Source organism: Hyla sarda, chromosome 7 (genome assembly GCF_029499605.1).
Source record: "Hyla sarda isolate aHylSar1 chromosome 7, aHylSar1.hap1, whole genome shotgun sequence".
NCBI lineage: Eukaryota > Metazoa > Chordata > Amphibia > Anura > Hylidae > Hyla > Hyla sarda.
This window is the reverse complement of record NC_079195.1, coordinates 30,980,817-31,007,314: the sequence shown is the minus strand read 5'-3', so window position 1 is coordinate 31,007,314 and position 26,498 is coordinate 30,980,817. Positions and strand designations below refer to the sequence as shown.

Sequence of the window (26,498 nt, the reverse complement as noted above, 5' to 3'; positions counted from 1 at the left end):
CCCAGCTCATGTGGGTGTGGCGTCTCTTGGTTCTAAGTCTGCTTCTCCACGTCTCACGGTGCCCGTGCGGATTTCTCCTTCAGCCAACTCCTCCCTCTCAGCCGTGGCCTGCTTGGACTCTGGTGCCTCTGGGAATTTTATTCTGGATTCTTTGGTGAATAAATTCCGCATCCCGGTGACCCGTCTCGTCAAGCCGCTCTACATTTCCGCGGTCAACAGAGTCAGATTGGATTGCACCGTACGTTACCGCACAGAACCCCTCCTGATGTATATTGGACCCCATCACGAAGTGATCGAGTTCTTCGTCCTTCCCAACTGTACCTCTGAGGTCCTCCTCGGTCTGCCATGGCTCCGGCTTCATTCTCCCACCCTTGACTGGACCACCAGGGAGATCAAGAACTGGGACTCTGCCTGCCATAGGAAGTGCCTCTCCCCCCCCTCCCAGTCCCGTCAGGCAAGCCTCAGTGCCTCCTCATGGCCCCCGTCCTTGTGTCACCCTGCCCCGTGCCAAGCTTCACCCTCTGCCCTCCCTCCCCATTCCCACTCCTGCTGTACTCCCTGCCTTTGAGGAAACCCTCCATTCACTCCCGGTGTCCTCGTCCCAGGTAAAGCACTTCTCGGACAAAAAAAGTGGGAGACCTAAGGGGGGGGGGGGTACTGTTACGCCTAGCGCTCCGGGTCCCCGCTCCTCCCCGGAGCGCTCACGGCGTCTCTCTCCCTGCAGCGCCCCGATCAGTCCCGCTGACCGGGAGCGCTGCACTGACATGGCCGTCGGGGATGCGATTCGCACAGCGGGACGCGCCCGCTCGCGAGTCGCATCCCAGGTCACTTACCCGTCCCGGTCCTCTGCTGTCATGTGCTGGCGCGCGCGGCTCCGCTCTCTAGGGCGCGCGCGCGCCAGCTCTCTGAGACTTAAAGGGCCAGTGCACCAATGATTGGTGCCTGGCCCAATTAGCTTAATTAGCTTCCATCTGCTCCCAGACTATATCTGATCACCTCCCCTGCACTCCCTTGCCGGATCTTGTTGCCTTGTGCCAGTGAAAGCGTTTAGTGTGTCCAAAGCCTGTGTTACCTGAACCCTTGCTATCCATCTTGACTACGAACCTTGCCGCCTGCCCCCGACCTTCTGCTACGTCTGACCTTGCCTCTGCCTAGTCCTTCTGTCCCACGCCTTCTCAGCAGTCAGCGAGGTTGAGCCGTTGCTAGTGGATACGACCTGGTTGCTACTGCCGCAGCAAGACCATCCCGCTTTGCGGCGGGCTCTGGTGAAAACCAGTAGCCTCTTAGAACCGGTCCACCAGCACGGTCCACGCCAATCCCTCGCTGACACAGTGGATCCACAACCTGTGAGCCGAATCGTGACAGAAACCTTCTTTCCTCTAGATGTAGAGGATGCCCCCTTGTTATAGATACAGTCCTGGGTATAAATAGATCATGGGAGAGATCTCTGTACTGTCCTCTGATATATTTATACATAGTTATTAGGTCGCCCCTAAGCCTTCTTTTTTCTAAACTAAATAACCCCAATTCTGATAATCTTTCTGGGTACTGTAGTCCTCCCATTCCCCGTATTACTCTGGTTGCCCGTCTTTGAACCCTCTCCAGCTCCACTATATCTTTCTTGTACACTGGTGCCCAGTACTGTACACAGTATTCTATGTGTGGTCTGACTAGTACTGTACACAGTATTCTATGTGTGGTCTGACCAGTACTGTACACAGTATTCTATGTGTGGTCTGACCAGTACTGTACACAGTATTCTATGTGTGGTCTGACCAGTACTGTACACAGTATTCTATGTGTGGTCTGACCAGTACTGTACACAGTATTCTATGTATGGTCTGACCAGTACTGTACACAGTATTCTATGTGTGGTCTGACCAGTACTGTACACAGTATTCTATGTGTGGTCTGACCAGTACTGTACACAGTATTCTATGTGTGGTCTGACCAGTACTGTACACAGTATTCTATGTGTGGTCTGACCAGTACTGTACACTGTATTCCATGTGTGGTCTGACCAGTACTGTACACAGTATTCCATGTGTGGTCTGACTAGTGATTTGTACAGCGGTAGAATTATTTCCTTGTCGTGGGCATCTATGCCCCTATTGATGCCTCCCATGATTTTATTTGCCTTGGCAGCAGCTGCCCGACACTGGTCACTACAGCTAAATTTACTATTGACTAAGACTCCCAAGTCCTTTTCCATGTTAGTCGTCCCATTACATTTATCAGTGTTGAACCTCATCTGCCACTTCCCAGCCCAAACCTCCAACCTATCCAGATCCATTTGTAACAGTGCACTGTCCTCTATTGTGTTTACTGCTTTACAGAGTTTAGTATTATCTGCAAGGATTGCTACTTTACTATTCAACCCCTCTACAAGGTCATTAATACATATATTAAACAGAACAAGACCCAAGACTGACCCCTGTGGTACCCCACTAGTAACAGTCACCCAATCAGAATAGGTACCATTAATAACCGCCCTCTGTTTCCTATCACTGAGCCAGTTACTTACCCACTTACACACATTCTCCCCCAGCCCAATCCTTCTCATTTTATGCACCAACCTTTTATGTGGCACCGTATCAAATGCTTTGGAAAAATCCAGATATACGACATCCAGCGATTGCCCCTTGTCCAGTCTGGAGCTCACCTCCTCATAAAAGCTGATCAGGTTAGTTTGACAGGACCGATCCCTCATAAAGCCATGCTGATATGGGGTCATACATTTATTTTTAACAAGATACTCCAAAATAGCATCCATTAGGAAACCATCAAGCTATTTACATACAATGGAGGTTAAACTAACAGGTCTATAATTCCCGGGGTCACCTTTTCACCCCTTTTTAAATATTGGCCCAACATTTGCCATGCGCCAGTCCTGGGGAACAGTCCCTGTTACTATAGAGTCCCTGAATAGGTTGTGAAATAGTAGAAAACCAATCCCACATTTCAGATAAATAGCTGAAAGTAATGACTTTCTCGGAAAAAAGGAAATAGAGCGAAATGCCTTTTTTCATCCTTTTTTTTTTAAATTTGAAATTATACAGATCACCAATAGTAAATATTACAGGAATAACAGAACAAGAAATATGAGAAAAGAAAAGTTCTATTGATATATAGATGTACGTTTGTAGATAGATGGACAGGAGTGAGATGATAGATAGATAGATATGAGATAGATAGATAGATATGAGATAGATAGATAGATATGAGATAGATATGAGATAGATAGATATGAGATAGATAGATATGAGATAGATAGATATGAGATAGATAGATATGAGATAGATAGATAGATATGAGATAGATAGATAGATATGAGATAGATAGATATGATATAAATAGATAGATAGATATTAGATAGAGATAGATATGAGATAGATAGATAGATATGAGATAGATAGATAGATAGATATTATATAGATAGATAGATATGAGATAGATAGATAGATAGATAGATATGAGATAGATATTCTGCATTCTAATTGGAGGGCATATGGTGCAGTAGATGATTGGACTTGTGGTCCATTTATAGGGGATACCCTTGTAGTTCCCCCAGGGTACATCCTGTATAGGGCTAATTGAATTTATGGTGCCCTTGGTGTTCATGTGCAGTAAGGTGCCACACAATGGTAATTTAAATGGGTTTAGTACCATAAGGGGATTTTAGTACTTACCTGCCAGAAAGTAATGGTCATGCTTGGGAAGGATCTGTGCTTGTCTTGGAGCCAAATTGCTGTGTTCCGAGTCAACTATAACATTGCTGCTATCTTTTTGTGAAATCGCTATTTCCTGTTGGAGTTCCCTCCTTCCCCCTACAAGTCCCATGATTCATTGTTTGTAACTAAGGGCTCACTTTCCTATTTCATGAATTTCCTATTTCCTAGTTCATAGAGAGACATCGTTCCCAATAATTGGCCCATGTAAAAGGGCCAGGAATCAGCCGACAAACAAGAAAACACCCATTCATCATCTGATCACATCTTTTGTGTGGCCAATCAAGTCATTATTGGCCTCACATGAGCTTGTTCTGGGGATGACACCAAATCACAGGCCCTGCCGGGATCCCAGTGTGACACTGAAAATAGAAAATAGATAGACAGACAGACATATAGATAAGAGATAGCTAAATAGATAGATAGATAGATAAATACTGTATAAGATAAAACGATAAATAGATAGATAAATATAAGATAAAACGATAAATAGATAGATAAATATAAGATAAAATGATAAATAGATAGATAAATATAAGATAAAACGATAAATAGATAGATAAATATAAGATAAAACGATAAATAGACAGACAAATATAAGATAAAACGATAAATATAAGATAAAACGATAAATAGATAGATAAATAGAAGATAAAACGATAAATAGATAGATAAATATAAGATAAATAGATAGATAAATATAAGATAAAACGATAAATAGATAAATATAAGATAAAACAATAAATAGATAGATAAATATAAAACGATAAATAGATAGATAAATATAAGATAAATAGATAGATAAATATAAGATAAAACGATAAATAGATAAATATAAGATAAAACGATAAATAGATAGATAAATAGAAGATAAAACGATAAATAGATAGATAAATAGAAGATAAATAGATAGATAAATATAAGATAAAACGATAAATAGATAAATATAAGATAAAACAATAAATAGATAGCTAAATATAAAACGATAAATAGATAGATAAATATAAGATAAATAGATAGATAAATATAACATAAAATGATAAATAGATAAATATAAGATAAAACGATAAATAGATAAATATAAGATAAAACGATAAATAGATAAATATAAGATAAAACGATAAATAGATAGATAAATAGATATGAAAAATGTGCAAACAAAAAAGCCATAATCTATTGTGCTGGGAATATTCGTTTGGAGAGAATTCTGAATGATGATTTTTTGGTTATATTGGACATTTGTGCCTTGTCTGTGTTCTTGTTTCCCTAGGTTTGGTACTTCTAGCCTCGCATTTTGTTTCTTTGTTAATATATTGTAGAGGTCACAGCTCATTTTTCCAAATCCTCTGCACAGAACAAGTGGTGAAATTCTGTCTGTCTGCAGCCACCACTAGGGGGAGCTTAGGAGCTTACTGCATGCTGTCCATACATTTAACTCAATAATCACACAGTATGCAGTTAGATCCTAAACATCTAAATAGGTTTATATACAGGATTTGGAGTATATAACAATTTATAGATGTGTTATTAGTTTGTATTAGTTCCTGACTGCATCTTCGCCAATCAATGAAATCTATAGTTGTCCTCATGGAAAGCCCGGCTCCTGATCTTTGTGTGTCTGTCTCTTGCAGATGGGAGGAGGAGTACACAGCGCGTGTTCAGCTGCAGCAGAGGTTGAATGAGATGGACGAGGTGAGATAATCCCTTCCGATAGATCATATACATGTCTCTGTGTTTCTGATGCACCCGCTTCAAACATCTCAGCTTCACTATTGGAGTCAAATATATAAGTAAAAGGAGTGAAATTGGTATAGGGCAAGCTCTGTATACCGGGCCTCACGTATGGATTAGATTACTACATGTTTCACTTGCCTTAATAATGAGATGTGATGTGACCTAGATATATGTTGGTCAGGACGTCCTCAGCCTTAGGCTCCGCGTTCCGTCAAAGCTATTCACACAGATCTATATAAAGAGCCTAAATATGTAAAACAGCTTTATTAACATCCATGTTCTTAAACAACCCCATATAGAAGGAGACACTACTTAAGTCAGATGTCATCACAGAATGCTTTAATGTTATCAAGAGAGACCAGAATATATTTATAAAAGGGCAGAGTTAAAGAACAGACTAAAATGTGAAAACTATACTCTACCTTGAGATATAATACCTAAAGGTTAAAGCCCAAAGCCTGAGGCTGCACTGCTGAGAATGTCTCATATCAACTAGGGATCGACTGATTATCGGTTTGGCCGATATTATCGGCCAAAATTAACGATTTTAGACGTTATCGGTATCAGCAATTACCTTGCCGATAATCCGATAATGCCCCTCTGTACACTGAGGACAAGCAGGGTTCTGTACATTGAGGACAAGCAGGGCTCTGTAAACTGAGGACAAGCAGGGCTCTGTACACTGGGGACAAGCGGGGCTCTGTACACTGAGGACAAGCGGGGCTCTGTACACTGAGGACAAGCGGGGCTCTGTACACTGAGGACAAGCAGGGCTCTGTGCAGTGAAGACAAGCAGGGCTCTGTACACTGAGGACAAGCAGGGCTCTGTGCAGTGAGGACAAGCAGGGCTCTGTACACTGATGACAAGCAGGGCTCTGTACACCGAGGACAAGCAGGGTTCTGTACACTGAGGACAAGCGGGGTTCTGTACACTGAGGACAAGCAGGGCTCTGTACACTGAGGACAAGCAGGGCTCTGTACACTGAGGACAAGCAGGGCTCTGTACACTGAGGACAAGCAGGGCTCTGTGCAGTGAGGACAAGCAGGGCTCTGTGCAGTGAGGACAAGCAGGGCTCTGTGCAGTGAGGACAAGCAGGGCTCTGTACACTGAGGACAAGCAGGGTTCTGTGCAGTGAGGACAAGCAGGGCTCTGTACACTGAGGACAAGCAGGGCTCTGTACACTGAGGACAAGCAGGGCTCTGTGCAGTGAGGACAAGCAGGGTTCTGTACACTGAGGACAAGCGGGGTTCTGTACACTGAGGACAAGCAGGGCTCTGTACACTGAGGACAAGCAGGGCTCTGTACATTGAGGACAAGCAGAGTTCTATACACTGAGGACAAGCAGGGCTCTTTACACTGAGGACAAGCAGGGCTCTGTACACTGAGGACAAGCAGGGCTCTGTACACTGAGGACAAGCAGGGCTCTGTACACTGAGGACAAGCGGGGCTCAGTACACTGAGGACAAGCAGGGTTCTGTACAATGAGGACAAGCAGGGTTCTGTACAATGAGGACAAGCAGGGTTCTGTACACTGAGGACAAGCAGGGCTCCTTACACTGAGGACAAGCAGGGCTCTGTACACTGAGGACAAGCAGGGTTCTATACAATGAGGACAAGCAGGGCTCTGTATACTGAGGACAAGCGGGGCTCAGTACACTAAGGACAAGCAGGGTTCTGTACAATGAGGACAAGCAGGGCTCTATACACTGAGGACAAGCAGGGCTCTGTACACTGAGGACAAGCAGGGTTCTGTACACTGAGGACAAGCAGGGCTCCATACACTGAGGACAAGCAGGGTTCTGTACACTGAGGACAAGCAGGGCTCTGTACACTGAGGACAAGCAGGGCTCTGTACACTGAGGACAAGCAGGGTTCTGTACACTGAGGACAAGCAGGGCTCCGTACACTGAGGACAAGCAGGGCTCTGTACAATGAGGCTCTGTGACATGCTCTCAGCTCACACATCAGGATGACAAGCCAGGAGACTGCACAGAGCCCTACTTCTCCTGTCCTCACTTCCTGTATTTGGACTCCTCATAGAGACACACAGGCAATAGCTGCAGGGACAGCATTTTTTCACCCAAAAATATACATAATTTTTTTAATCAATGTAAATAACAAATATACAAATAATGGTATTATCTACATTATATCAAAAGTTTTTGTTAACAACAGGTACACTTTAACGTTACAGGCCCAAAGCCTGTGGCTGCACTACTGTGTCTTATAATAACAGGTCCCCTTTCTATCAGGTGCAGTGTGGAGTCAAGTGACCAAAGACATTGATGTCAACATAACCATTCAAGCCAGGGACAATGCAGAGATATAATACATTGAGGTTACAAGCCTGAAATCTGAGGCTGCACTACTGAGAGAGTCTTCTATCACAATAACTACTTCCTATCACTTCAGCGCAGACTTACGTGTCCAAATACATTGATGTCCCCAGATATAACTTGGAAAGTGACCACTCGAATACACTTTATATTTATATATTGACTGCAATATAATAACACTTTTTGGATACTGTATGGCTGTGTTATTTAGTAATTGTGTGGTGGTATTATTTAGTCATTATATGGGGGTATTATTTAGTCATTTTATGGTGGTAATATTAAGTCATTGTATGGCGGTATTATTTAGTCATTATATGGCGGTATTATTTAGTAATTGTGTGGTGGTATTATTTAGTCATTATATGGGGGTATTATTTAGTAATTGTATGGTGGTATTATTTAGTAATTGTGTGGTGGTATTATTTAGTCATTATATGGCGGTATTATTTAGTCATTGTGTGGTGGTATTATTTAGTCATTATATGGCGGTATTATTTAGTCATTTTATGGTGGTAATATTAAGTCATTGTATGGTGGTATTATTTAGTAATTGTGTGGTGGTATTATTTAGTCATTATATGGCGGTATTATTTAGTCATTTTATGGTGGTATTATTTAGTCATTATATGGTGGTATTATTTAGTAATTGTATGGTGGTATTATTTAGTGATTATATGGCGGTATTATTTAGTAATTTTATGGTGGTAATATTAAGTCATTGTATGGTGGTATTATTTAGTAATTGTATTGTGGTATTATTTTATTATTTAGTCATTATATGGTGGTATTATTTAGTCATTCTATGGTGGTAATAGTAAGTCATTGTATGGCTGTATTATTTAGTAATTGTGTGGTGGTATTATTTAGTCATTATATGGCGGTATTATTTAGTCATTGTATGGTGGTATTATTTAGTAATTGTGTAGTGGTATTATTTAGTGATTATATGGTGGTATTATTTAGTAATTGTGTGGTGGTATTATTTAGTCATTGTATGGTGATATTATTTAGTAATTGTGTGGTGGTATTATTTAGTCATTATATGGCGGTATTATTTAGTCATTTTATGGTGGTAATATTAAGTCATTGTTTGGTGGTATTATTTAGTAATTGTATTGTGGTATTATTTTATTATTTAGTCATTATATGGTGGTATTATTTAGTCATTCTATGGTGGTAATAGTAAGTCATTGTATGGCTGTATTATTTAGTAATTGTGTGGTGGTATTATTTAGTCATTATATGGCGGTATTATTTAGTCATTTTATGGTGGTAATATTAAGTCATTGTCTGGTGGTATTATTTAGTAATTGTATTGTGGTATTATTTTATTATTTAGTCATTATATGGTGGTATTATTTAGTCATTCTATGGTGGTAATAGTAAGTCATTGTATGGCTGTATTATTTAGTAATTGTGTGGTGGTATTATTTAGTCATTATATGGCGGTATTATTTAGTCATTGTATGGTGGTATAATTTAGTAATTGTGTGGTGGTATTATTTAGTGATTATATGGTGGTATTTTTTAGTAATTGTGTGGTGGTATTATTTTGTCATTGTATGGTGGTATTATTTAGTAATTGTGTGGTGGTATTATTTAGTGATTATATGGCGGTATTATTTAGTCATTTTATGGTGGCAATATTAAGTCATTGTATGGTGGCATTATTTAGTAATTGTATGGTGGTATTATTTTATTATTTAGTCATTATATGGTGGTATTATTTAGTCATTTTATGGTGGTAATAGTAAGTCATTGTATGGTGGTATTATTTCGTCGTTGTATGGCTGTATTATTTAGTTATTTTATGGTGGCAATATTAAGTAATTGTATGGTGGTATTATTTCGTAATTATATGGCGGTATTATTTAGTCATTTTATGGGGATAATATTAAGTCATTGTATGGTGGTATTATTTAGTCATTGTATGGCAGTATTATTTAGTCATTGTCTGGTGGTATCCGTTTTGGGTTTTGAAATGATGTGAAATACTGCCTTAAAATGGCAAACACAAAGAAAGACGCTACTATGGACCCCAGTCTTTTACAAACAGTGTGTCTCCAGCTGTTGCAAAACTACAATTCCCAGCGTGCCCGGACAGCCCTTGGCTGTCCGGGCACGCTGGGAGTTGTAGTTTTGCACCAGCTGGAGGTGGGTAATGTAGTTTTGCACCAGCTGGAGGTACCCTGGTTGGAAAACATTGATCTACAAGCATTTGTTTGTAAAAAAAAAAAAAAAAAAAAAAATTCCTAAAATACCATAATAATTTGAATGAAAGAGTCAATCTGCCACCTAGTGGTCACTTGTGGTACTGCATTTTCTAAAGGCAAAACTTCATTTTCATGTGATCCACATATTTTACAACTATCAGTGACAATATGTGAAAAAGCTAATTATTACAATAATGGGGAAAAGAAACTACCGCCAAATAAATGGTTGGACGGCCAATGGGGTGAGGGCCGAAATGATTTATATGCCTGGTACACTGGATGGACATCACTACACCTGGTTCTTACATTTTACTCTCTGTATACAGGAGGCCCAGGAGTCCGCACTTTACCAGGAAGAACTGGTGATGAAAGTCAAACAGCTGAAAGCCGAACTAGTTGTCTTCAAGGGGTTAATGAGCAATGTGAGTATCTGGGGTATCATCATACTGAATACATACACTCAGGTCATGATCACACGGTGCTGTGTGATCGCAGCCTTGGGGGGCGGGGAATTTGCGCCTGAGGGTCTATTCACACGTACAGTTTCCTGCACAAAGTTGATGCTGCAGATTTGAAGCTGTGTTCAGTCATTTAGTCTACACTGAAATCTGCAGCTTCAAATATGTGCAGGATACTGTACAGGTGAAACACAGTGGCTACTCGGCGGCAGTCCTGCGAGTGCCGCGAGATTCGGCATGTTGGCCCCGCCTCCAGACACTGCAAATCACAACTGTAAATTTGTTCTAATAAAAGACTTTTTACAGAAGCACTTACAGCTAAACCATGTGGTAAGTTGCAAAAAAAATTTATTCAAAGATTTGACCCTTCAAGGGGTACTCCGGTGGAAAACACATTTTTTAAAATCAACTGGTGCCAGAAAGTTAAAAAGATTTGCAAATTATTTCTATTTAAAAATCTTAATCCTTCCAGTACTTATCAGCTGCTGTATGCTCCAGAGGAAGTTGTGTAGTTCTTTTCAGTCTGATCACAGTGCTGGTCGAAACACACCCCTCCATTCTTCCCTATGGGAGAGGCGAAGACACAGCGTTCGTACGTCTCCGCCTCTCCAATAGAGATGAATGGAGGGGCCGTGTTTTGACCAGCTGACGTGCAGGGAACGTAACGCGCATTAGCAGAGCAGAACTGGGGCCCCATATGGGAGATCGGGGCGGGGGCCCAGTGGTGCGGATAGGGGATACATTTTGTTTAGCTGGACATCTTCTTTAAAGGGGTACTCCGGTGGAAAACACGTTTTTTAAAATCAACTGGTGCCAGAAAGTTAAACAGATTTGTAAATTACTTCTATTAAAAAATCTTAATCCTTCCAGTACTTATCAGCTGCTGTATACTACAGAGGAAGTTGTGTTGTTCTTTTCAGTCTGACCACAGTGCTCTCTGCTGACACCTCTGTCCATTTCAGGAACTGTCCAGAGCAGGAGAGGTTTTCTATGGGGATTTGCTCCTGCTCTGGACAGTTCCTGACACGGACAGAGGTGTCAGCAGAGAGCGCTGTGGTCAGACTGAAAAGAACAACACAACTTCCTCTGTAGTATACAGCAGCTGATAAGTACTGCAAGGATTAAGATTTTTAAATAGAAATAATTTACAAATCTGTTTAACTTTCTGGCACCAGAATAAAAAAAACGTGTTTTCCACCGGAGTACCCCTTTAAAGAAGATGTCCAGCTAAACAAAATGTATCCCCTATCTGCACCACTGGGCCCCCGCCCCGATCTCCCATATGGGGCCCCAGTTCTGCTCTGCTAATGCGCGTTACGTTCCCTGCACGTCAGCTGGTCAAAACACGGCCCCTCCATTCATCTCTATTGGAGAGGCGGAGACGTACGAACGCTGTGTCTTCGCCTCTCCCATACAGATGAATGGAGGGGTGTGTTTCGAGCTGACATGCTGGGTGCGAAACGTCATTTCCTGCAGCAGAGCCTGGGCGTACCATACGGGAGATCGCGGTGAGGTCCCATCCTGAGGATAGGGGATAAAGTTTGTTTCACTGAACATCTTCTTTAAAGGGGTACTCCAGTGGAAAACTATTTTTTTTTTATATCCACTGGTGCCAGAAAGTTAAACAAATTTGTGAATTACTTCTATTTAAAAATCTTAATCCTTCCAGTACTTATGAGCTGCTGTATGCTTCAAAGGAAGTTGTGTAGTTCTTTCCAGTCTGACCACAGTGCTCTTTACTGCCACCTCTGCCCATGTCAGGAACTGTCAACTGATTACAAGCAAATCCCCATAGCAAACCTCTCCTGCTCTGGACAGTTCCTGACATGGACAGAGGTGGCAGCAGAGAGCTACACAACTTCCTCTGGAGCATACAGCAGCTGATGAGTACTGGAACTTCTTTCTATTGTATTTTTCCCGATCAGTCCTGTCAGCAAGCATTTCTGACTCATGCTGGAGTCCTAAACACTCAGAGCTGCCAGCCTGCTTTGTTCACAGCCAAACAGGCTGTGAACAAAGCAGGCTGGCAGCTCTGAGTGTTCTCCTTTGTGAACAAAGCAGACTGGCAGCTCGTAGTGTTTAGGACTCCAGCATGAGTCTGAAATGCTTGCTGCCAGGACTGGTAGGGAGACCCCTAGTGGTCATTTCTTCAAAGTGGAAAATTAAATAGAAAGGAGCATATTTTTTAATAACATGCAATTGTAAAGTTATTCTGCATACATTAATCTATAATATATCAAAGTTTTTTTTTTATGAGAGGTACCCTTTAAGATTTTTCAAATAGATGTAAATTGCAAATATGTTTAACTTTCTGGCACCAGTTGATTTATAAAAAAAAATTGTTTTCCACCGGAGTACCCCTTTAAGTGTAGGGTCACACGTGCCGTATTTTGCTGCGTATTTTCTGCAGGTAATTTTGCTACCCATTGACTTTAATGGGTAGGAAAATACACAAATACACAGCGGCATGTGTGACCCTACCCTAAATAGACAAGAGCGTTTTTGAGCGTTTTTGAGTATTTTTTATTTAAAAAAGAAAAAAAATTAAAGCTGTCAGTAAGTAGACCAGTATTTCCCCAACCAGGGTACCTCCTGCTAATTGCAAAACTACAACTCCCAGCATGCCCGGACAGCCTTCGGCTGTCCGGGCATGCTGGGAGTTGTAGTTTTGCAACAGCTGGAGGCACCCTGGTTGGGAAACACGGAAGTAGACTAGCTGCCAATGATGCTGTATGCTGGAGTTTCCATCAGGGAGATGATCCGTCTCCATAGTAATTCTGTCTAAATTAATTAATTTCTTCCCATTCTGTGCTCTAGAACCTGACAGAACTAGACACAAAGATCCAGGAGAAGGCTATGCGAGTAGATATGGACATCTGCCGGCGCATCGACATTACCGCCAAACTGTGCGACGTGGCTCAACAGCGGAGTTGCGAGGACATGATCAACATGCTGCAGGTAGGAGGGCAATGTTCATTACGTGGTTAAATGGGAACTCTGATTAAAACTAATTTTTGCTATTGCACTCCTTATGGTAAATAAAAAATATATCTAAGATACTTTGTTTAAAAAAAATAAAGTTTTCCATGTTTTATTTGTGCTTAAAAAAAGCTCAAGAGCACATTTCCCCCCCATCTCATACACAGACAGGACCGAAGTCCAAGCACAGGAAGTGCAGCCTGGAGTGCTGGGGGGTGGGGGGGGGGTCCAGTCTCATCCAATCATAGCTCCTCTCACACTATATGCTGTTGGTTGGACACACCCCCCTCAGCTCTCCAGGCTGCACTTCCTGTGTTTGGACTTCGGTCCTAAGTCTGTGTATGAGATGGGGGGGAAATGTGCTCTTGAGCTTTTTTAAGCAAAAAATAAAACATAGAAGTGCAAGTATATATTTTTTTTAAACAAAGTATATTAGAAATATTTTTTATTTGCCATAAGGAGTGCAATAGCAAAAATTAATTTTAATGAGAGTGACATTTTTAAACCCTGGAAAATAACCCTCTTAAAGGAAAGTGGTGCCCCTTCATCCCCTGGTAACCTTTAAAGGGGTACTCCGCCCCTAGACATCTTATCCCCTGTCCAAAGGATAGGGGATAAGATGTTAGATCGCCGCGGTCCCGCTGCTGGGGAGCCCCGGGATCCCCGCTGCAGCACCCCGCTATCATTACTGCGCAGAGCGAGATCGCACTGCACGTAATGACGGGCGATACAGGGGCCGGAGCATCGTTACGTCACAGCTCCGCCCCTCGTGACGTCACGGCCCACCCCTTTTAATACAAGTCTATGGGAGGGGGCGCGGCGGTCGTCACGCCCCCTGCCATAGACTTGCATTAAGGGGCCGGGCCGTGATGTCCCGAGGGGCGGAGCCGTGACGTCACGCAACTCCGTCCCCTGTATCGCCCGTCAGTACGCACAGAGTGATCTCGCTCTGCGCAGTAATGATAGCGGGGTGCTGCAGCAGCGATCCCCGGGGATCCCCAGCAGCAGGACCGCGGCGATCAGACATCTTATCCCCTATCCTTTGGATAGGGGATAAGATGTCTAGGGGCGGAGTACCCCTTTAAAGCATGGATGGGGGAAAAGGCCTTTATGTCGCTCTAAATGTGATCTCTATAAATCTTTATGCGGCTGCAGGAGTCATGTTACCCACTATGTACTATGTGTAAAGGGGTACTCCGACTTTGGGTTAAAAAAAAGAACACCTAAAACTGTCCCGGTGTTTACCTGTCCACCCCAGTTCTAAAATCACAAAAAAAAAAACAATACATTCCCTTAGCTCTTCATCCCAGTCTTCCCACCATGCCTACTCCCATCCAACAGTAATCCTGCCCAGGACTGTTGCAGAGCATCTCATTTCACAGCAGACTATTGCACAGTCAGTGAGGTTGAGGCACCTGCTATTCATTCCGTGTCTGCTCCTCTGCCTGTGGCATTGCTTGGCACAAGGCAGCATGCTGTAAACACATCTAATTATTCCATGAATTCCCCAAATAAAGATATAGAAGGAGATAGTGGTGTAGGCTGTAGGGCTTAGTTATATAGGTGATGACATTCAAGGGGGCAGGGCTAGAGCTCAGAGACAAGATCCAGCCACGCCTCCTGTGACAGCAGAGAATGGTGCGTTGCCTGGAGAGATATGGAGGAGTCGGGGAGCTGCTGAGACAACACACTGACTATGAGAAGACTACACAGAATGCTGTCAGGAGAGAGGGAGGAGCCAGGGAGCTGCTTAGTCAACACACTGAAAATGAGAGGACTACGCAACTTCCTCTCAGGAGAGTGGGAGGGCCCGGGAGCTGCTGAGACAAAACCAAACTGACAATGGGAGGACTACACAACTTCCTGTTGGAAGAGATGTATGAGTTGGGAGCTGCTGAGACAAAACCACACTAACAATGGGAGGACTACACAACTTCCTCTTCGGAGAGAGGCAGGAGTCGGCAGTTACTGAGACAAAACGACACTAACAATGGGAGGACTACACAACTTCCTCTTCGGAGAGAGGTAGGAGTCGGCAGTTACTGAGACAAAACCACACCAACAATGGCAGGATTACACAACTTCCTGTTCGGAGAGAGGCAGGAGTCGGCAGTTACTGAGACAAAACCACACCAACAATGGCACAATTACACAACTTCCTGTTCGGAGAGAGGCAGAAGTCAGCAGTGACTGAGATAACACCACACTGACAATGGCAGAACTACACAACTTCCTGTTCGGAGAGAGGCAGGAGTCGGCAGTGACTGAGATAACACCACACTGACAATGGCAGAACTACACAACTTCCTGTTCGGAGAGAGGCAGGAGTCGGCAGTTACTGAGACAACCCCACACTGACAATGGCAGGACTACACAACTTCCTGTCAGGGGTGAATCATGCAAAAACATGCTAAAGCCAGTGCAATTTGTGAAAACACCATATTAGTCAGTTATTTATCTTGGGTTGATAGTCTTATCTATATACAGTTTTCTAATACAGGTATACTACTTTAAAGGGGTACTCCGGTGGAAAACTTTTTTTTTTTTTTTTTTTAATCAACTGAGGCCAGAAAGTTAAACAGATTTGTAAATTACATTGATTAAAAAATCCTAATCCTTCTAGTACTTATTAGCTGCTGAATACTACAGAGTAAATTATTTTCTTTTTGGAACACAGAGCTCTCTGCTGACATCATGACCACAGTGCTCTCTGCTGACATCTCTGTCCTTTTTCAGAGTAGGAGAAAATCCCCATAGCAAACATATTCTGCTCTGGACAGTTCCTAAAATGGACAGAGATGTCAGCAGAGAGCACTGTGTTCCAAAAAGAAAATAATTTCCTCTGTAGTATTCAGTAGCTAATAAGTACTGGAAGGATTAAGATTTTTTTAATAGAAGTGATTTACAAATCTGTTTAACTTTCTGGCACCATTTGATTAAAAAAAAAAGTTTTCCACCGGAGTACCCCTTTAAGTAGGTCCCAGTGTTGTTTGCTGGGGACAATATTTTTGGCACACCAACGGTTCCTTATGTCAAGTCTTATGTTTTTAACAGCAAGAATGATTTGCGATATTCCCATGAATGTTTACCGTGATTGTCATTTTCTATGTCCCCCCCCCCCCCCCCAGACCGTACACCTCTCCCCTATGAAGGTTCTGGGAAGAAGAAAAGAAAGGAAACCGGCAACCGACGACGAGGCATCCGTATGCGACAGCGAGAGTGCAAGAGGAGCAGACGAGGACGAGAGTACAGCCATGAGCATCAATGAGGAGATGCAGAAGATGCTCAACCAGCTGTACGCCATTTACCTTCTTTGCACCCGGCCCAATTTCGGGTCTAGACCTGTGTTTTGTTTTTGTTTTTCAACCAGTGTGCCTCCAGCTATTGCAAAACTACAACTCCCAGCATGCCCGGACAGCCAACGGCTGTCCGGGCATGCTGGGAGTTGTAGTTTTGCAACAGCTGGAGGCATCCTGGTTGGGAAACACTAACCTATTTTATATACTACCATAAAGTCCAACATGCTGGGAGTTACAGTTTTGCAACAGCTGGAGGCACACTGGTTGGGAAACACTAACCTATTTTATATACTACCATAAAGTCCAACATGCTGGGAGTTACAGTTTTGCAACAGCTGGAGGCACACTGGTTGGGAAACACTAACCTATTTTATATACTACCACAAAGTCCAACATGCTGGGAGTTACAATTTTGCAACAGCTGGAGACACACTGGTTGGGAAACACTAACCTATTTTATATACTACCATAAAGTCCAACATGCTGGGAGTTACAGTTGTGCAACAGCTGGAGGCACACTGGTTGGGAAACACTAACCTATTTTATATACTACCATAAAGTCCAACATGCTGGGAGTTACAGTTTTGCAACAGCTGGAGGCACCCTGGTTGGGAAACACTAACCTATTTTATATACTACCATAAAGTCCAAAATGCTGGGAGTTACAGTTTTGCAACAGCTGGAGGCACGCTGGGTGGGAAACACTAACCTATTTTATATACTACCATAAAGTCCAACATGCTGGGAGTTACAGTTTTGCAACAGCTGGAGGCACACTGGTTGGGAAACACTAACCTATTTTATATACTACCATAAAGTCCAACATGCTGGGAGTTACAGTTTTGCAACAGCTGGAGGCACACTGGTTGGGAAACACTAACCTATTTTATATACTACCATAAAGTCCAACATGCTGGGAGTTACAGTTTTGCAACAGCTGGAGGCACACTGGTTGGGAAACGCTAACCTATTTTATATACTACCATAAAGTCCAACATGCTGGGAGTTACAGTTTTGCAACAGCTGGAGGCACCCTGGTTGGGAAACACTAACCTATTTTATATACTACCATAAAGTCCAAAATGCTGGGAGTTACAGTTTTGCAACAGCTGGAGGCACACTGGTTGGGAAACACTAACCTATTTTATATACTACCATAAAGTCCAACATGCTGGGAGTTACAGTTTTGCAACAGCTGGAGGCACACTGGTTGGGAAACACTAACCTATTTTATATACTACCATAAAGTCCAACATGCTGGGAGTTACAGTTTTGCAACAGCTGGAGGCACACTGGTTGGGAAACACTAACCTATTTTATATACTACCATAAGGTCCAACATGCTGGGAGTTACAGTTTTGCAACAGCTGGAGGCACACTGGTTGGGAAACACTAACCTATTTTAAATACTACCATAAAGTCCAACATGCTAGGAGTTACAGTTTTGCAACAGCTGGAGGCACACTGGTTGAAAAACACTGGTTTAGAGACTTGACCTGTGATAAATCCTTTAGACCCCCAGTCAAACTGCTACGTGTGTCCATAATACAGAGGCAAAAGATGTATCCATATTACGCAAGTGTGAACGCGGTCTATTACGCAAAACATAATTCCGGAACTAGGATCCGAAATTAAACCAATCTGTGATTCTTTAGTGACTGAAAGTCTATAACCCCCAGCATTACTGTGGCTGGCAGAGCATGCTGGGAGTTGTAGTTGGCAGAATGTAAAACAAAAAGGGCCAGACATAGAAGTAAAGTATGCGCCACTTCTGTAGGATGTCTCCTTCCATAGTTTCTGTCATTTCTTGTAGTAAATTCACAAAGAAGGGGGGGCGCTGTTGCATTAGCTCTATGGAGATTGCCTAGCAACGGAAGTGGTAGAAAACGGTACTGCAAGTAAGAAACAATTGTGAGAACTTTTGGAGGGAAACATCTGACAAATAACAGATGGAATGTGAAGTATAAGATATATGTATATATACTGTATATATATATATATATATACATATATATAAAAGCATTTCCTCAGCCGCCCCTAACAATGCTCTTCCTTCTGCAGACGTGACTATGATTTTGAGGACGACTGTGACAGTCTTGCTTGGGAGGAGACGGAGGAAACGTTGTTGTTGTGGGAGGACTTCTCTGGATACGCCATGTCTTCCGTCGACAACCAGGGAGAGGTAATAAGTCCGATTCTTAGTAAAAATTCTGTAAAATTTGTCAATTTTTACATTTTATTTTCATCAACGTGGATCCGTTTCCGGCCACCATCCCAGAGGCCTTCTCATCCATAGAACTGACTTTGTTAAAGGAGAACTCCAGCCAAAACTAACTTATCCCCTGCCCATAGGATAGGGGATAAGTGGCTGACTGTGGGGAGTCCGACCGCTGGGACCCCCGCGATATCTGGAACGAGCCCCAGTTCTCAGTGAGGAGCGTGTGCGCTCTGTTTATTTCTATGGGAGCGCGGGAGATGCTGTACTCGGGTCTCTTCACGCTCCCATAGAAATGAACAGAGCGCGTGCCGTCTACCATATGTGCTTCTCACTGAAAGCCGGGGTCATGTTATAGAGATCGTGGGGGGTCCCCGCTACTCATTCCGGAGTTCTCCTTTTATAGGATTAGAAGAGAGTTTTTGGTTTGTTTTTTCTTAGAGACAGTGCCACTCTTGTGCATGTGGTTGCAATACTTAAAGGGGTACTCCAGTGGAAAACTTTTTCTTTTTAAATCAACAAAGTTAAACAGATTTGTAAATTACGTCTATTAAAAAATCTTAAACTTTCCAGTACCTATTAGCTGCTGAATACTACAGAGGAAATTATTTTCTTTTTGGAACACAGTGCTCTCTGCTGACATCATGAGCAGTGCTCTCTGCTGACATCTCTGTCCATTTTAGGAACTGTCCAGAGCAGCGTATGTTTGCTATGGGGATTTTCTACTACTCTGGACAGTTCTGAAAATGGACAGAGATGTCAGCAGAGAGCACTGTGCTCGTGACTCAGCAGAGAGCACTGTGTTCCAAAAAGAAAAGAATTTCCTCTGTAGTATTCAACAGCTAATAAGTCCTGGAAGGATTAAGATCTTTTTAATGGAAGTAATTTACAAATCTGTTTAACTTTCTGGCACCAGTTGATAAAAAGAAAAAGTTTTCCACCGGAGTACCCCTTTAACAGAAGCCATGAAGAAGGGTAGCATCATTTTTTTTAGGGAAAAAGTAGACTTTTTTTTTTTTTCTCTCTAATTCTGGACAACATGATAGAAAGTCTACAGCCCCCCCCCCCCCCCCCCCCCGAAAAAAATGCACCCTTTTTAATGGCTTGTCACTAGTATTGCAAATTTCAGACATATGGGGCCTAGCTGCAATACCAGAAGCAACCACATGCACAAGAGTGGTGCAGTGTAAGAAAAAAAAATAGATAAAGAACTTTTTTCCTATTCTGGACAATGTAAAAAAAAAAAAAAAGTTCTTGATTTAACCTCTTAAGGACCCATGACGTATGCGTACGTCATGAGTCCCGGTCCTGCGATATAACGCGGGGTCACACGTGACCCCGCATCATATCGCGGCGGGCCCGGCGTCATAGTGAAGCTGGGACCCGCCTCTAATAGCGCGCGGCACAGCGATCAGTTATTAACGCTTTAGCTATTAACCCTTTAGCCGCGTGCTCAAAGCTGAGCCACGCGGCTAAAAGTGAAGTAAAAAGTGCCGGTTAGCTCAGGGAGCTGTTCGGGATCGCCGCTTTATAATCGCAGCATCCCGAACAGCTGTAGTACAGGAGGAAGGTCTCTTACCTTCCTTCCTGCAGTCCGATCGCCGATTGAATGCTTCAAGCCTGAGATCCAGGCATGAGCATTCAATCGCCGAAAACACTGATTGATCCATTCCTATGGAGATGAATCGATCAGTGTTAAAGATCAGTTAATTCAATGTTATAGCCCCCCCTATAGGAGCTATAATGTTGCATAAGAAAAGTGTAAAAAAAAATCATTAACCCTTTCAATTATCCCTTTCCCTAATAAAAGTTTGAATCACCCGGCATTTCCAAAAATAAAAAAAACATTATGTAAATAATAATAAAATAAACATATGTGGTATCGCCGCGTGCGGAAATGTCCAAATTATAAAAATATACTGCTTTTTATACCGCTCGTTCAATGGCGTACGCGCAAAAAAAATCCAAAGTCCAAAATAGCGCATTTTTTATCACTTTTTATACCACAAAAAAGTGAGTAAAAAGTGATCAAAAAGTCTGATCAGAACAAAAATGGTACTGCTAAAAACTTCAGATGACGGCGCAAAAAATGAGTCCTCAAAGCGCCCTAAACACAGAAAAATAAAAAAGTTATAGGGGTCAGAAGATGACCATTTTAAACGTATAAATTTTCCAGCATGTATTCATGATTTTTTTCGGAAGTGATACAAATTCAAACCTATATAAGTAGGGGATCATTTTAACCGTATGGACCTACAGAATAAAGATAAGGTGTCATAATGTACTGCGTAAAAACAGAAGCCCCAAAAAATTACAAAATAGTGTTTTTTCATCAATTTTGTCGCACATTGATTTTTTTTCCCGTTTCACCGTAGATTTTTGGGTAAAATGACTAATGTCATTACAAAGTAGAATTAGTGACGCAACAATTAAGCCATCATATAGAATTTTAGGTGAAAATTTTTAAAAGTTATGAAGTTAAGGAGGAAAAATTGAAAATGAAAAAACGGAAAAAGCCCGGGTCCTTAAGGGGTTAAAAAACAAACAAACAAAAAAAAAAAAAACAGCACCACTCTTATGCATGTTGGTTGTGCCTGGTATTGCACCCCAGCCCCTCCCTGCTGAATGTTGCAATAGTAGACATAAGCCATGGACATGTGGTGCTATTTCTGGAGAAGAAAAGAGTAGCAGTATTTCTAATCCTATTTAAACCCTTTTTAATACAGTGTATGGCCACCGTGATGGTACACAAATGTTGGCATGGGTTGGCATCCAATCAAAATTCAGGAAAATATCACCTGGTATAGGAGACTGCATGACTAGATGGATCGGTAGATATTTCATGTCATGCGCATTTCTTTCTCAGACCCAGGACGACAGCCTAGAGGAGGTCATAAAAGACACAGAATCGCTCTTCAAGACTCGGGAAAAGGAATACCAGGAAACCATAGACCAGATAGAGGTAAGACGGGTGAAGGGCAGTGTTTTCCCACCAGGGTCCCTCCAGCTGTTGCAAAACTACAACTCCCATGGTAGTTTTGCAACAGCTGGAGGAACCCTGGTTGAAAAACGCGGTTTTAGGTTAACCTAATAGGACTTGTCAACTAACATCTTCCTATTTTCCAGCTGGAATTGGCGACAGCTAAAGACGACATGACCAGACACCTACACGAATACATGGAGATGTGCAGCATGAAGAGAGGACTGGACGTACAGATGGAGACGTGCCGGAGACTGATCAACCAATCAGAGGAAGAGGAGAGGTAAGGACCGTCATCTAGGCCAAGTCTAGTAGACATAGTCTAAGGGTTAACATAGCATTAGAACTCTGCAATATGGTGGACCCAATGGCAACGAGGGTCATCAGTGGTGGAGTTACCACATAGGGCAAATAGTAGGCATTGGACAGATAGGGCAAACTGGACACTGATGTTATGTGAAACTGGATTTACTGCGACCATTATCCATCTTGACATCACTGTGTATATTATCCTGTACTGTGACATCACTGTGTGTATTATCCCTGTACTGTGACATCATTGTGTGTATTATCCCTGTACTGTGACATCACTGTGTGTATTATCCCTGTACTGTGACACCACTGTGTATTATTCCTGTACTGTGACATCATTGTGTGTATTATCCCTGTACTGTGACATCACTGTGTGTATTATCCCTGTACTGTGACATCACTGTGTGTATTATCCCTGTACTGTGACATCACTGTGTGTATTATCCCTGTACTGTGACATCACTGTATGTATTATCCCTGTACTGTGACATCACTGTGTGTATTATTCCTGTACTGTGACATCACTGTGTGTATTATCTCTGTACTGTGACATCACTGTATATTATCCTTGTACTGTGACATCACTGTGTGTATTATCCCTGTACTGTGACATCACTGTGTATTAACCCTCTACTGTGACATCATTGTGTGTATTATCCCTGTACTGTGACATCATTGTGTGTATTATCCTTGTACTGTGACATCACTGTGTGTATTATCCTTGTACTGTGACATCACTGTGTGTATTATCCCTGTACTGTGACATCACTGTGTATTATCCTTGTACTGTGACATCACTGTGTATATTATCCCTGTACTGTGACATCACTGTGTATTATCCTTGTACTGTGACATCACTGTGTATTATCCCTGTACTGTGATATCACTGTGTGTATTATCCCTGTACTGTGACATCACTGTGTGTATTATCCCTGTACTGTGACATAATTGTGTGTATTATTCCTGTACTGTGACATCACTGTGTGTATTATTCCTGTACTGTGACATCACTGTGTGTATTATCCCTGTACTGTGACATCACTGTGTATTATCCCTGTACTGTGACATCACTGTGTATTATCCCTGTACTGTGACATCACTGTGTATATTATCCCTGTACTGTGACATCACTGTGTGTATTATCCCTGTACTGTGACATCACTGTGTGTATTAACTCTGTACTGTGACATCATTGTGTATTATCCCTGTACTGTGACATCATTGTGTGTATTATCCCTGTACTGTGACATCACTGTGTGTATTATCCCTGTACTGTGACATCACTGTGTGTATTATCCCTGTACTGTGACATCATTGTGTATTATCCCTGTACTGTGACATCATTGTGTGTGTTATCTCTGTACTGTGACATCATTGTGTATTATCCCTGTACTGTGACATCATTGTGTGTATTATCCCTGTACTGTGACATCACTGTGTGTATTATTCCTGTACTGTGACATCACTGTGTGTATTATCTCTGTACTGTGACATCACTGTATATTATCCTTGTACTGTGACATCACTGTGTGTATTATCCCTGTACTGTGACATCACTGTGTATTAACCCTCTACTGTGACATCATTGTGTGTATTATCCCTGTACTGTGACATCATTGTGTGTATTATCCTTGTACTGTGACATCACTGTGTGTATTATCCCTGTACTGTGACATCACTGTGTGTATTATCCCTGTACTGTGACATCACTGTGTATTATCCTTGTACTGTGACATCACTGTGTATATTATCCCTGTACTGTGACATCACTGTGTATTATCCTTGTACTGTGACATCACTGTGTATTATCCCTGTACTGTGATATCACTGTGTGTATTATCCCTGTACTGTGACATCACTGTGTGTATTATCCCTGTACTGTGACATAATTGTGTGTATTATTCCTGTACTGTGACATCACTGTGTGTATTATTCCTGTACTGTGACATCACTGTGTGTATTATCCCTGTACTGTGACATCACTGTGTATTATCCCTGTACTGTGACATCACTGTGTATTATCCCTGTACTGTGACATCACTGTGTATATTATCCCTGTACTGTGACATCACTGTGTGTATTATCCCTGTACTGTGACATCACTGTGTGTATTAACTCTGTACTGTGACATCATTGTGTATTATCCCTGTACTGTGACATCATTGTGTGTATTATCCCTGTACTGTGACATCACTGTGTGTATTATCCCTGTACTGTGACATCACTGTGTGTATTATCCCTGTACTGTGACATCATTGTGTATTATCCCTGTACTGTGACATCATTGTGTGTGTTATCTCTGTACTGTGACATCATTGTGTATTATCCCTGTACTGTGACATCATTGTGTGTATTATCCCTGTACTGTGACACCATTGTGTATTATCTCTGTACTGTCACATCATTGTGTGTATTATCCCTGTACTGTGACATCCCTGTGTATTATCCCTGTACTGTGACATCATTGTGTATTATCCCTTTACTGTGACATCACTGTGTGTATTATCCCGTTACTGTGACATCATTGTGTATTATCTCTGTACTGTCACATCACTGTGTGTATTATCCCTGTACTGTGACATCATTGTGTATTATCTCTGTACTGTCACATCATTGTGTGTATTATCTCTGTACTGTGACATCACTGTGTGTATTATCCCTGTACTGTGACATCACTGTGTATATTATCCCTGTACTGTGACATCATTGTGTGTGTTATCTCTGTACTGTGACATCAGTGTATTATCCCTGTACTGTGACATCATTGTGTATTATCCCTGTACTGTGACATCACTGTGTGTATTATCCCTGTACTGTGACATCACTGGGTATATTATCCCTGTACTGTGACATCACTGTGTGTATTATCCCTGTACTGTGACATCACTGTGTATATTATACCTGTACTGTGACATCACTGTGTATGCTCCCTGTTCTGTGACATCACTGTGTATATTATCCCTGTACTGTGACATCACTATGTATTATCCCTGTACTGTGACATCACTGTGTATATTATCCCTGTACTGTGACATCATTGTGTATTATTCCTGTACTGTGACATCACTGTGTATATTATCCCTGTACTGTGACACCACTGTGTATATTATCCCTGTACTGTGACATAATTGTGTATTATCCTTGTACTGTGACATCATTGTGTATTATCCCTGTACTGTGACATCATTGTGTGTGTTATCGCTGTACTGTGACATAATTGATTGCATTTTTGTACGATTTTACTTCGATCTTGCGCAAATCACTGAAAAATGCAATAATATGCCTGTCAACAGGGCATCAAAGGACAGTTGTAGAAAAAAGGCAGGGACTCAAGCCCCCTTTTATGTCTATGTGTGGACGTCCATGCTCTGGAATCTTCATCATGTGATCCCCTTCTAAGTTTATGTTCATATTTTGCTGTGTATTTGGCTTCAGATTCAGATACCCATTAAGAGGGTACTCCGGTGGAAAACTTTTTTTTATTTTTTTTTTTAAATCAACTGGTGCCAGAAAGTTAAACAGATTTGTAAATGACTTCTATTAAAAAATCTTAATCCTTCCAGTACTTATTAGCAGCTGTATACTAAAGAGGAAATGCTTTTCTTTTTGGATTTCTCTTCTGTCATGACCACAGTGCTGACACCTCTGCTGTCCATTTTAGAAAATCCCCATAGCAAACATATGCTGCTCTGAACAATTCCTAAAATGGACAGCAGAGGTCAGCAGAGAGCATTGTGGTCGTGACAGAAGAGAAATCCAAAAAGAAAAGCATTTCCTCTGTAGTATACAGCCCCCTAAAAACTGTGTGTATTTTCCCTGTACTGTGACATCACTGTGTAGTATATCTGTACTGTGACATCACTGTGTGTATTATTCCTGTACTGTGACATCACTGTGTACTATCCCTGTACTGTGACATCACTGTGTGTATTATCCCTGTACTGTGACATCACTGTGTGTATTTTCCCTGTACTGTGACATCACTGTGTATATTATCCCTGTACTGTGACATCACTGTGTGTATTATCCCTGTACTGTGACATCACTGTGTATATTATCCCTGTACTGTGACATCACTGTGTGTATTAACCCTCTACTGTGACATCATTGTGTGTATTATCCCTGTAGTGTGACATCACTGTGTGTATTATCCTTGTACTGTGACATCACTGTGTGTATTATCCCTGTACTGTGACATCACTGTGTGTATTATCCCTGTACTGTGACATCACTGTGTGTATTA

General features: G+C 41.9%; 1 protein-coding gene across 1 annotated transcript in view; it reads left to right on the top strand.

The window, feature by feature from the left end:
- IFFO1 (intermediate filament family orphan 1) overlaps positions 1-26,498 on the top strand; it is a 71,565-nt gene that overhangs the window by 43,067 nt on the left and 2,000 nt on the right. The window contains exons 2-8 of the mRNA XM_056529405.1: positions 5,360-5,420; positions 10,339-10,434; positions 13,288-13,428; positions 16,578-16,744; positions 18,810-18,930; positions 21,830-21,925; positions 22,090-22,226. Of these exons, the coding sequence (XP_056385380.1) occupies positions 5,360-5,420; positions 10,339-10,434; positions 13,288-13,428; positions 16,578-16,744; positions 18,810-18,930; positions 21,830-21,925; positions 22,090-22,226 (819 nt within the window). The remainder of the gene's footprint in view (positions 1-5,359; positions 5,421-10,338; positions 10,435-13,287; positions 13,429-16,577; positions 16,745-18,809; positions 18,931-21,829; positions 21,926-22,089; positions 22,227-26,498) is intronic.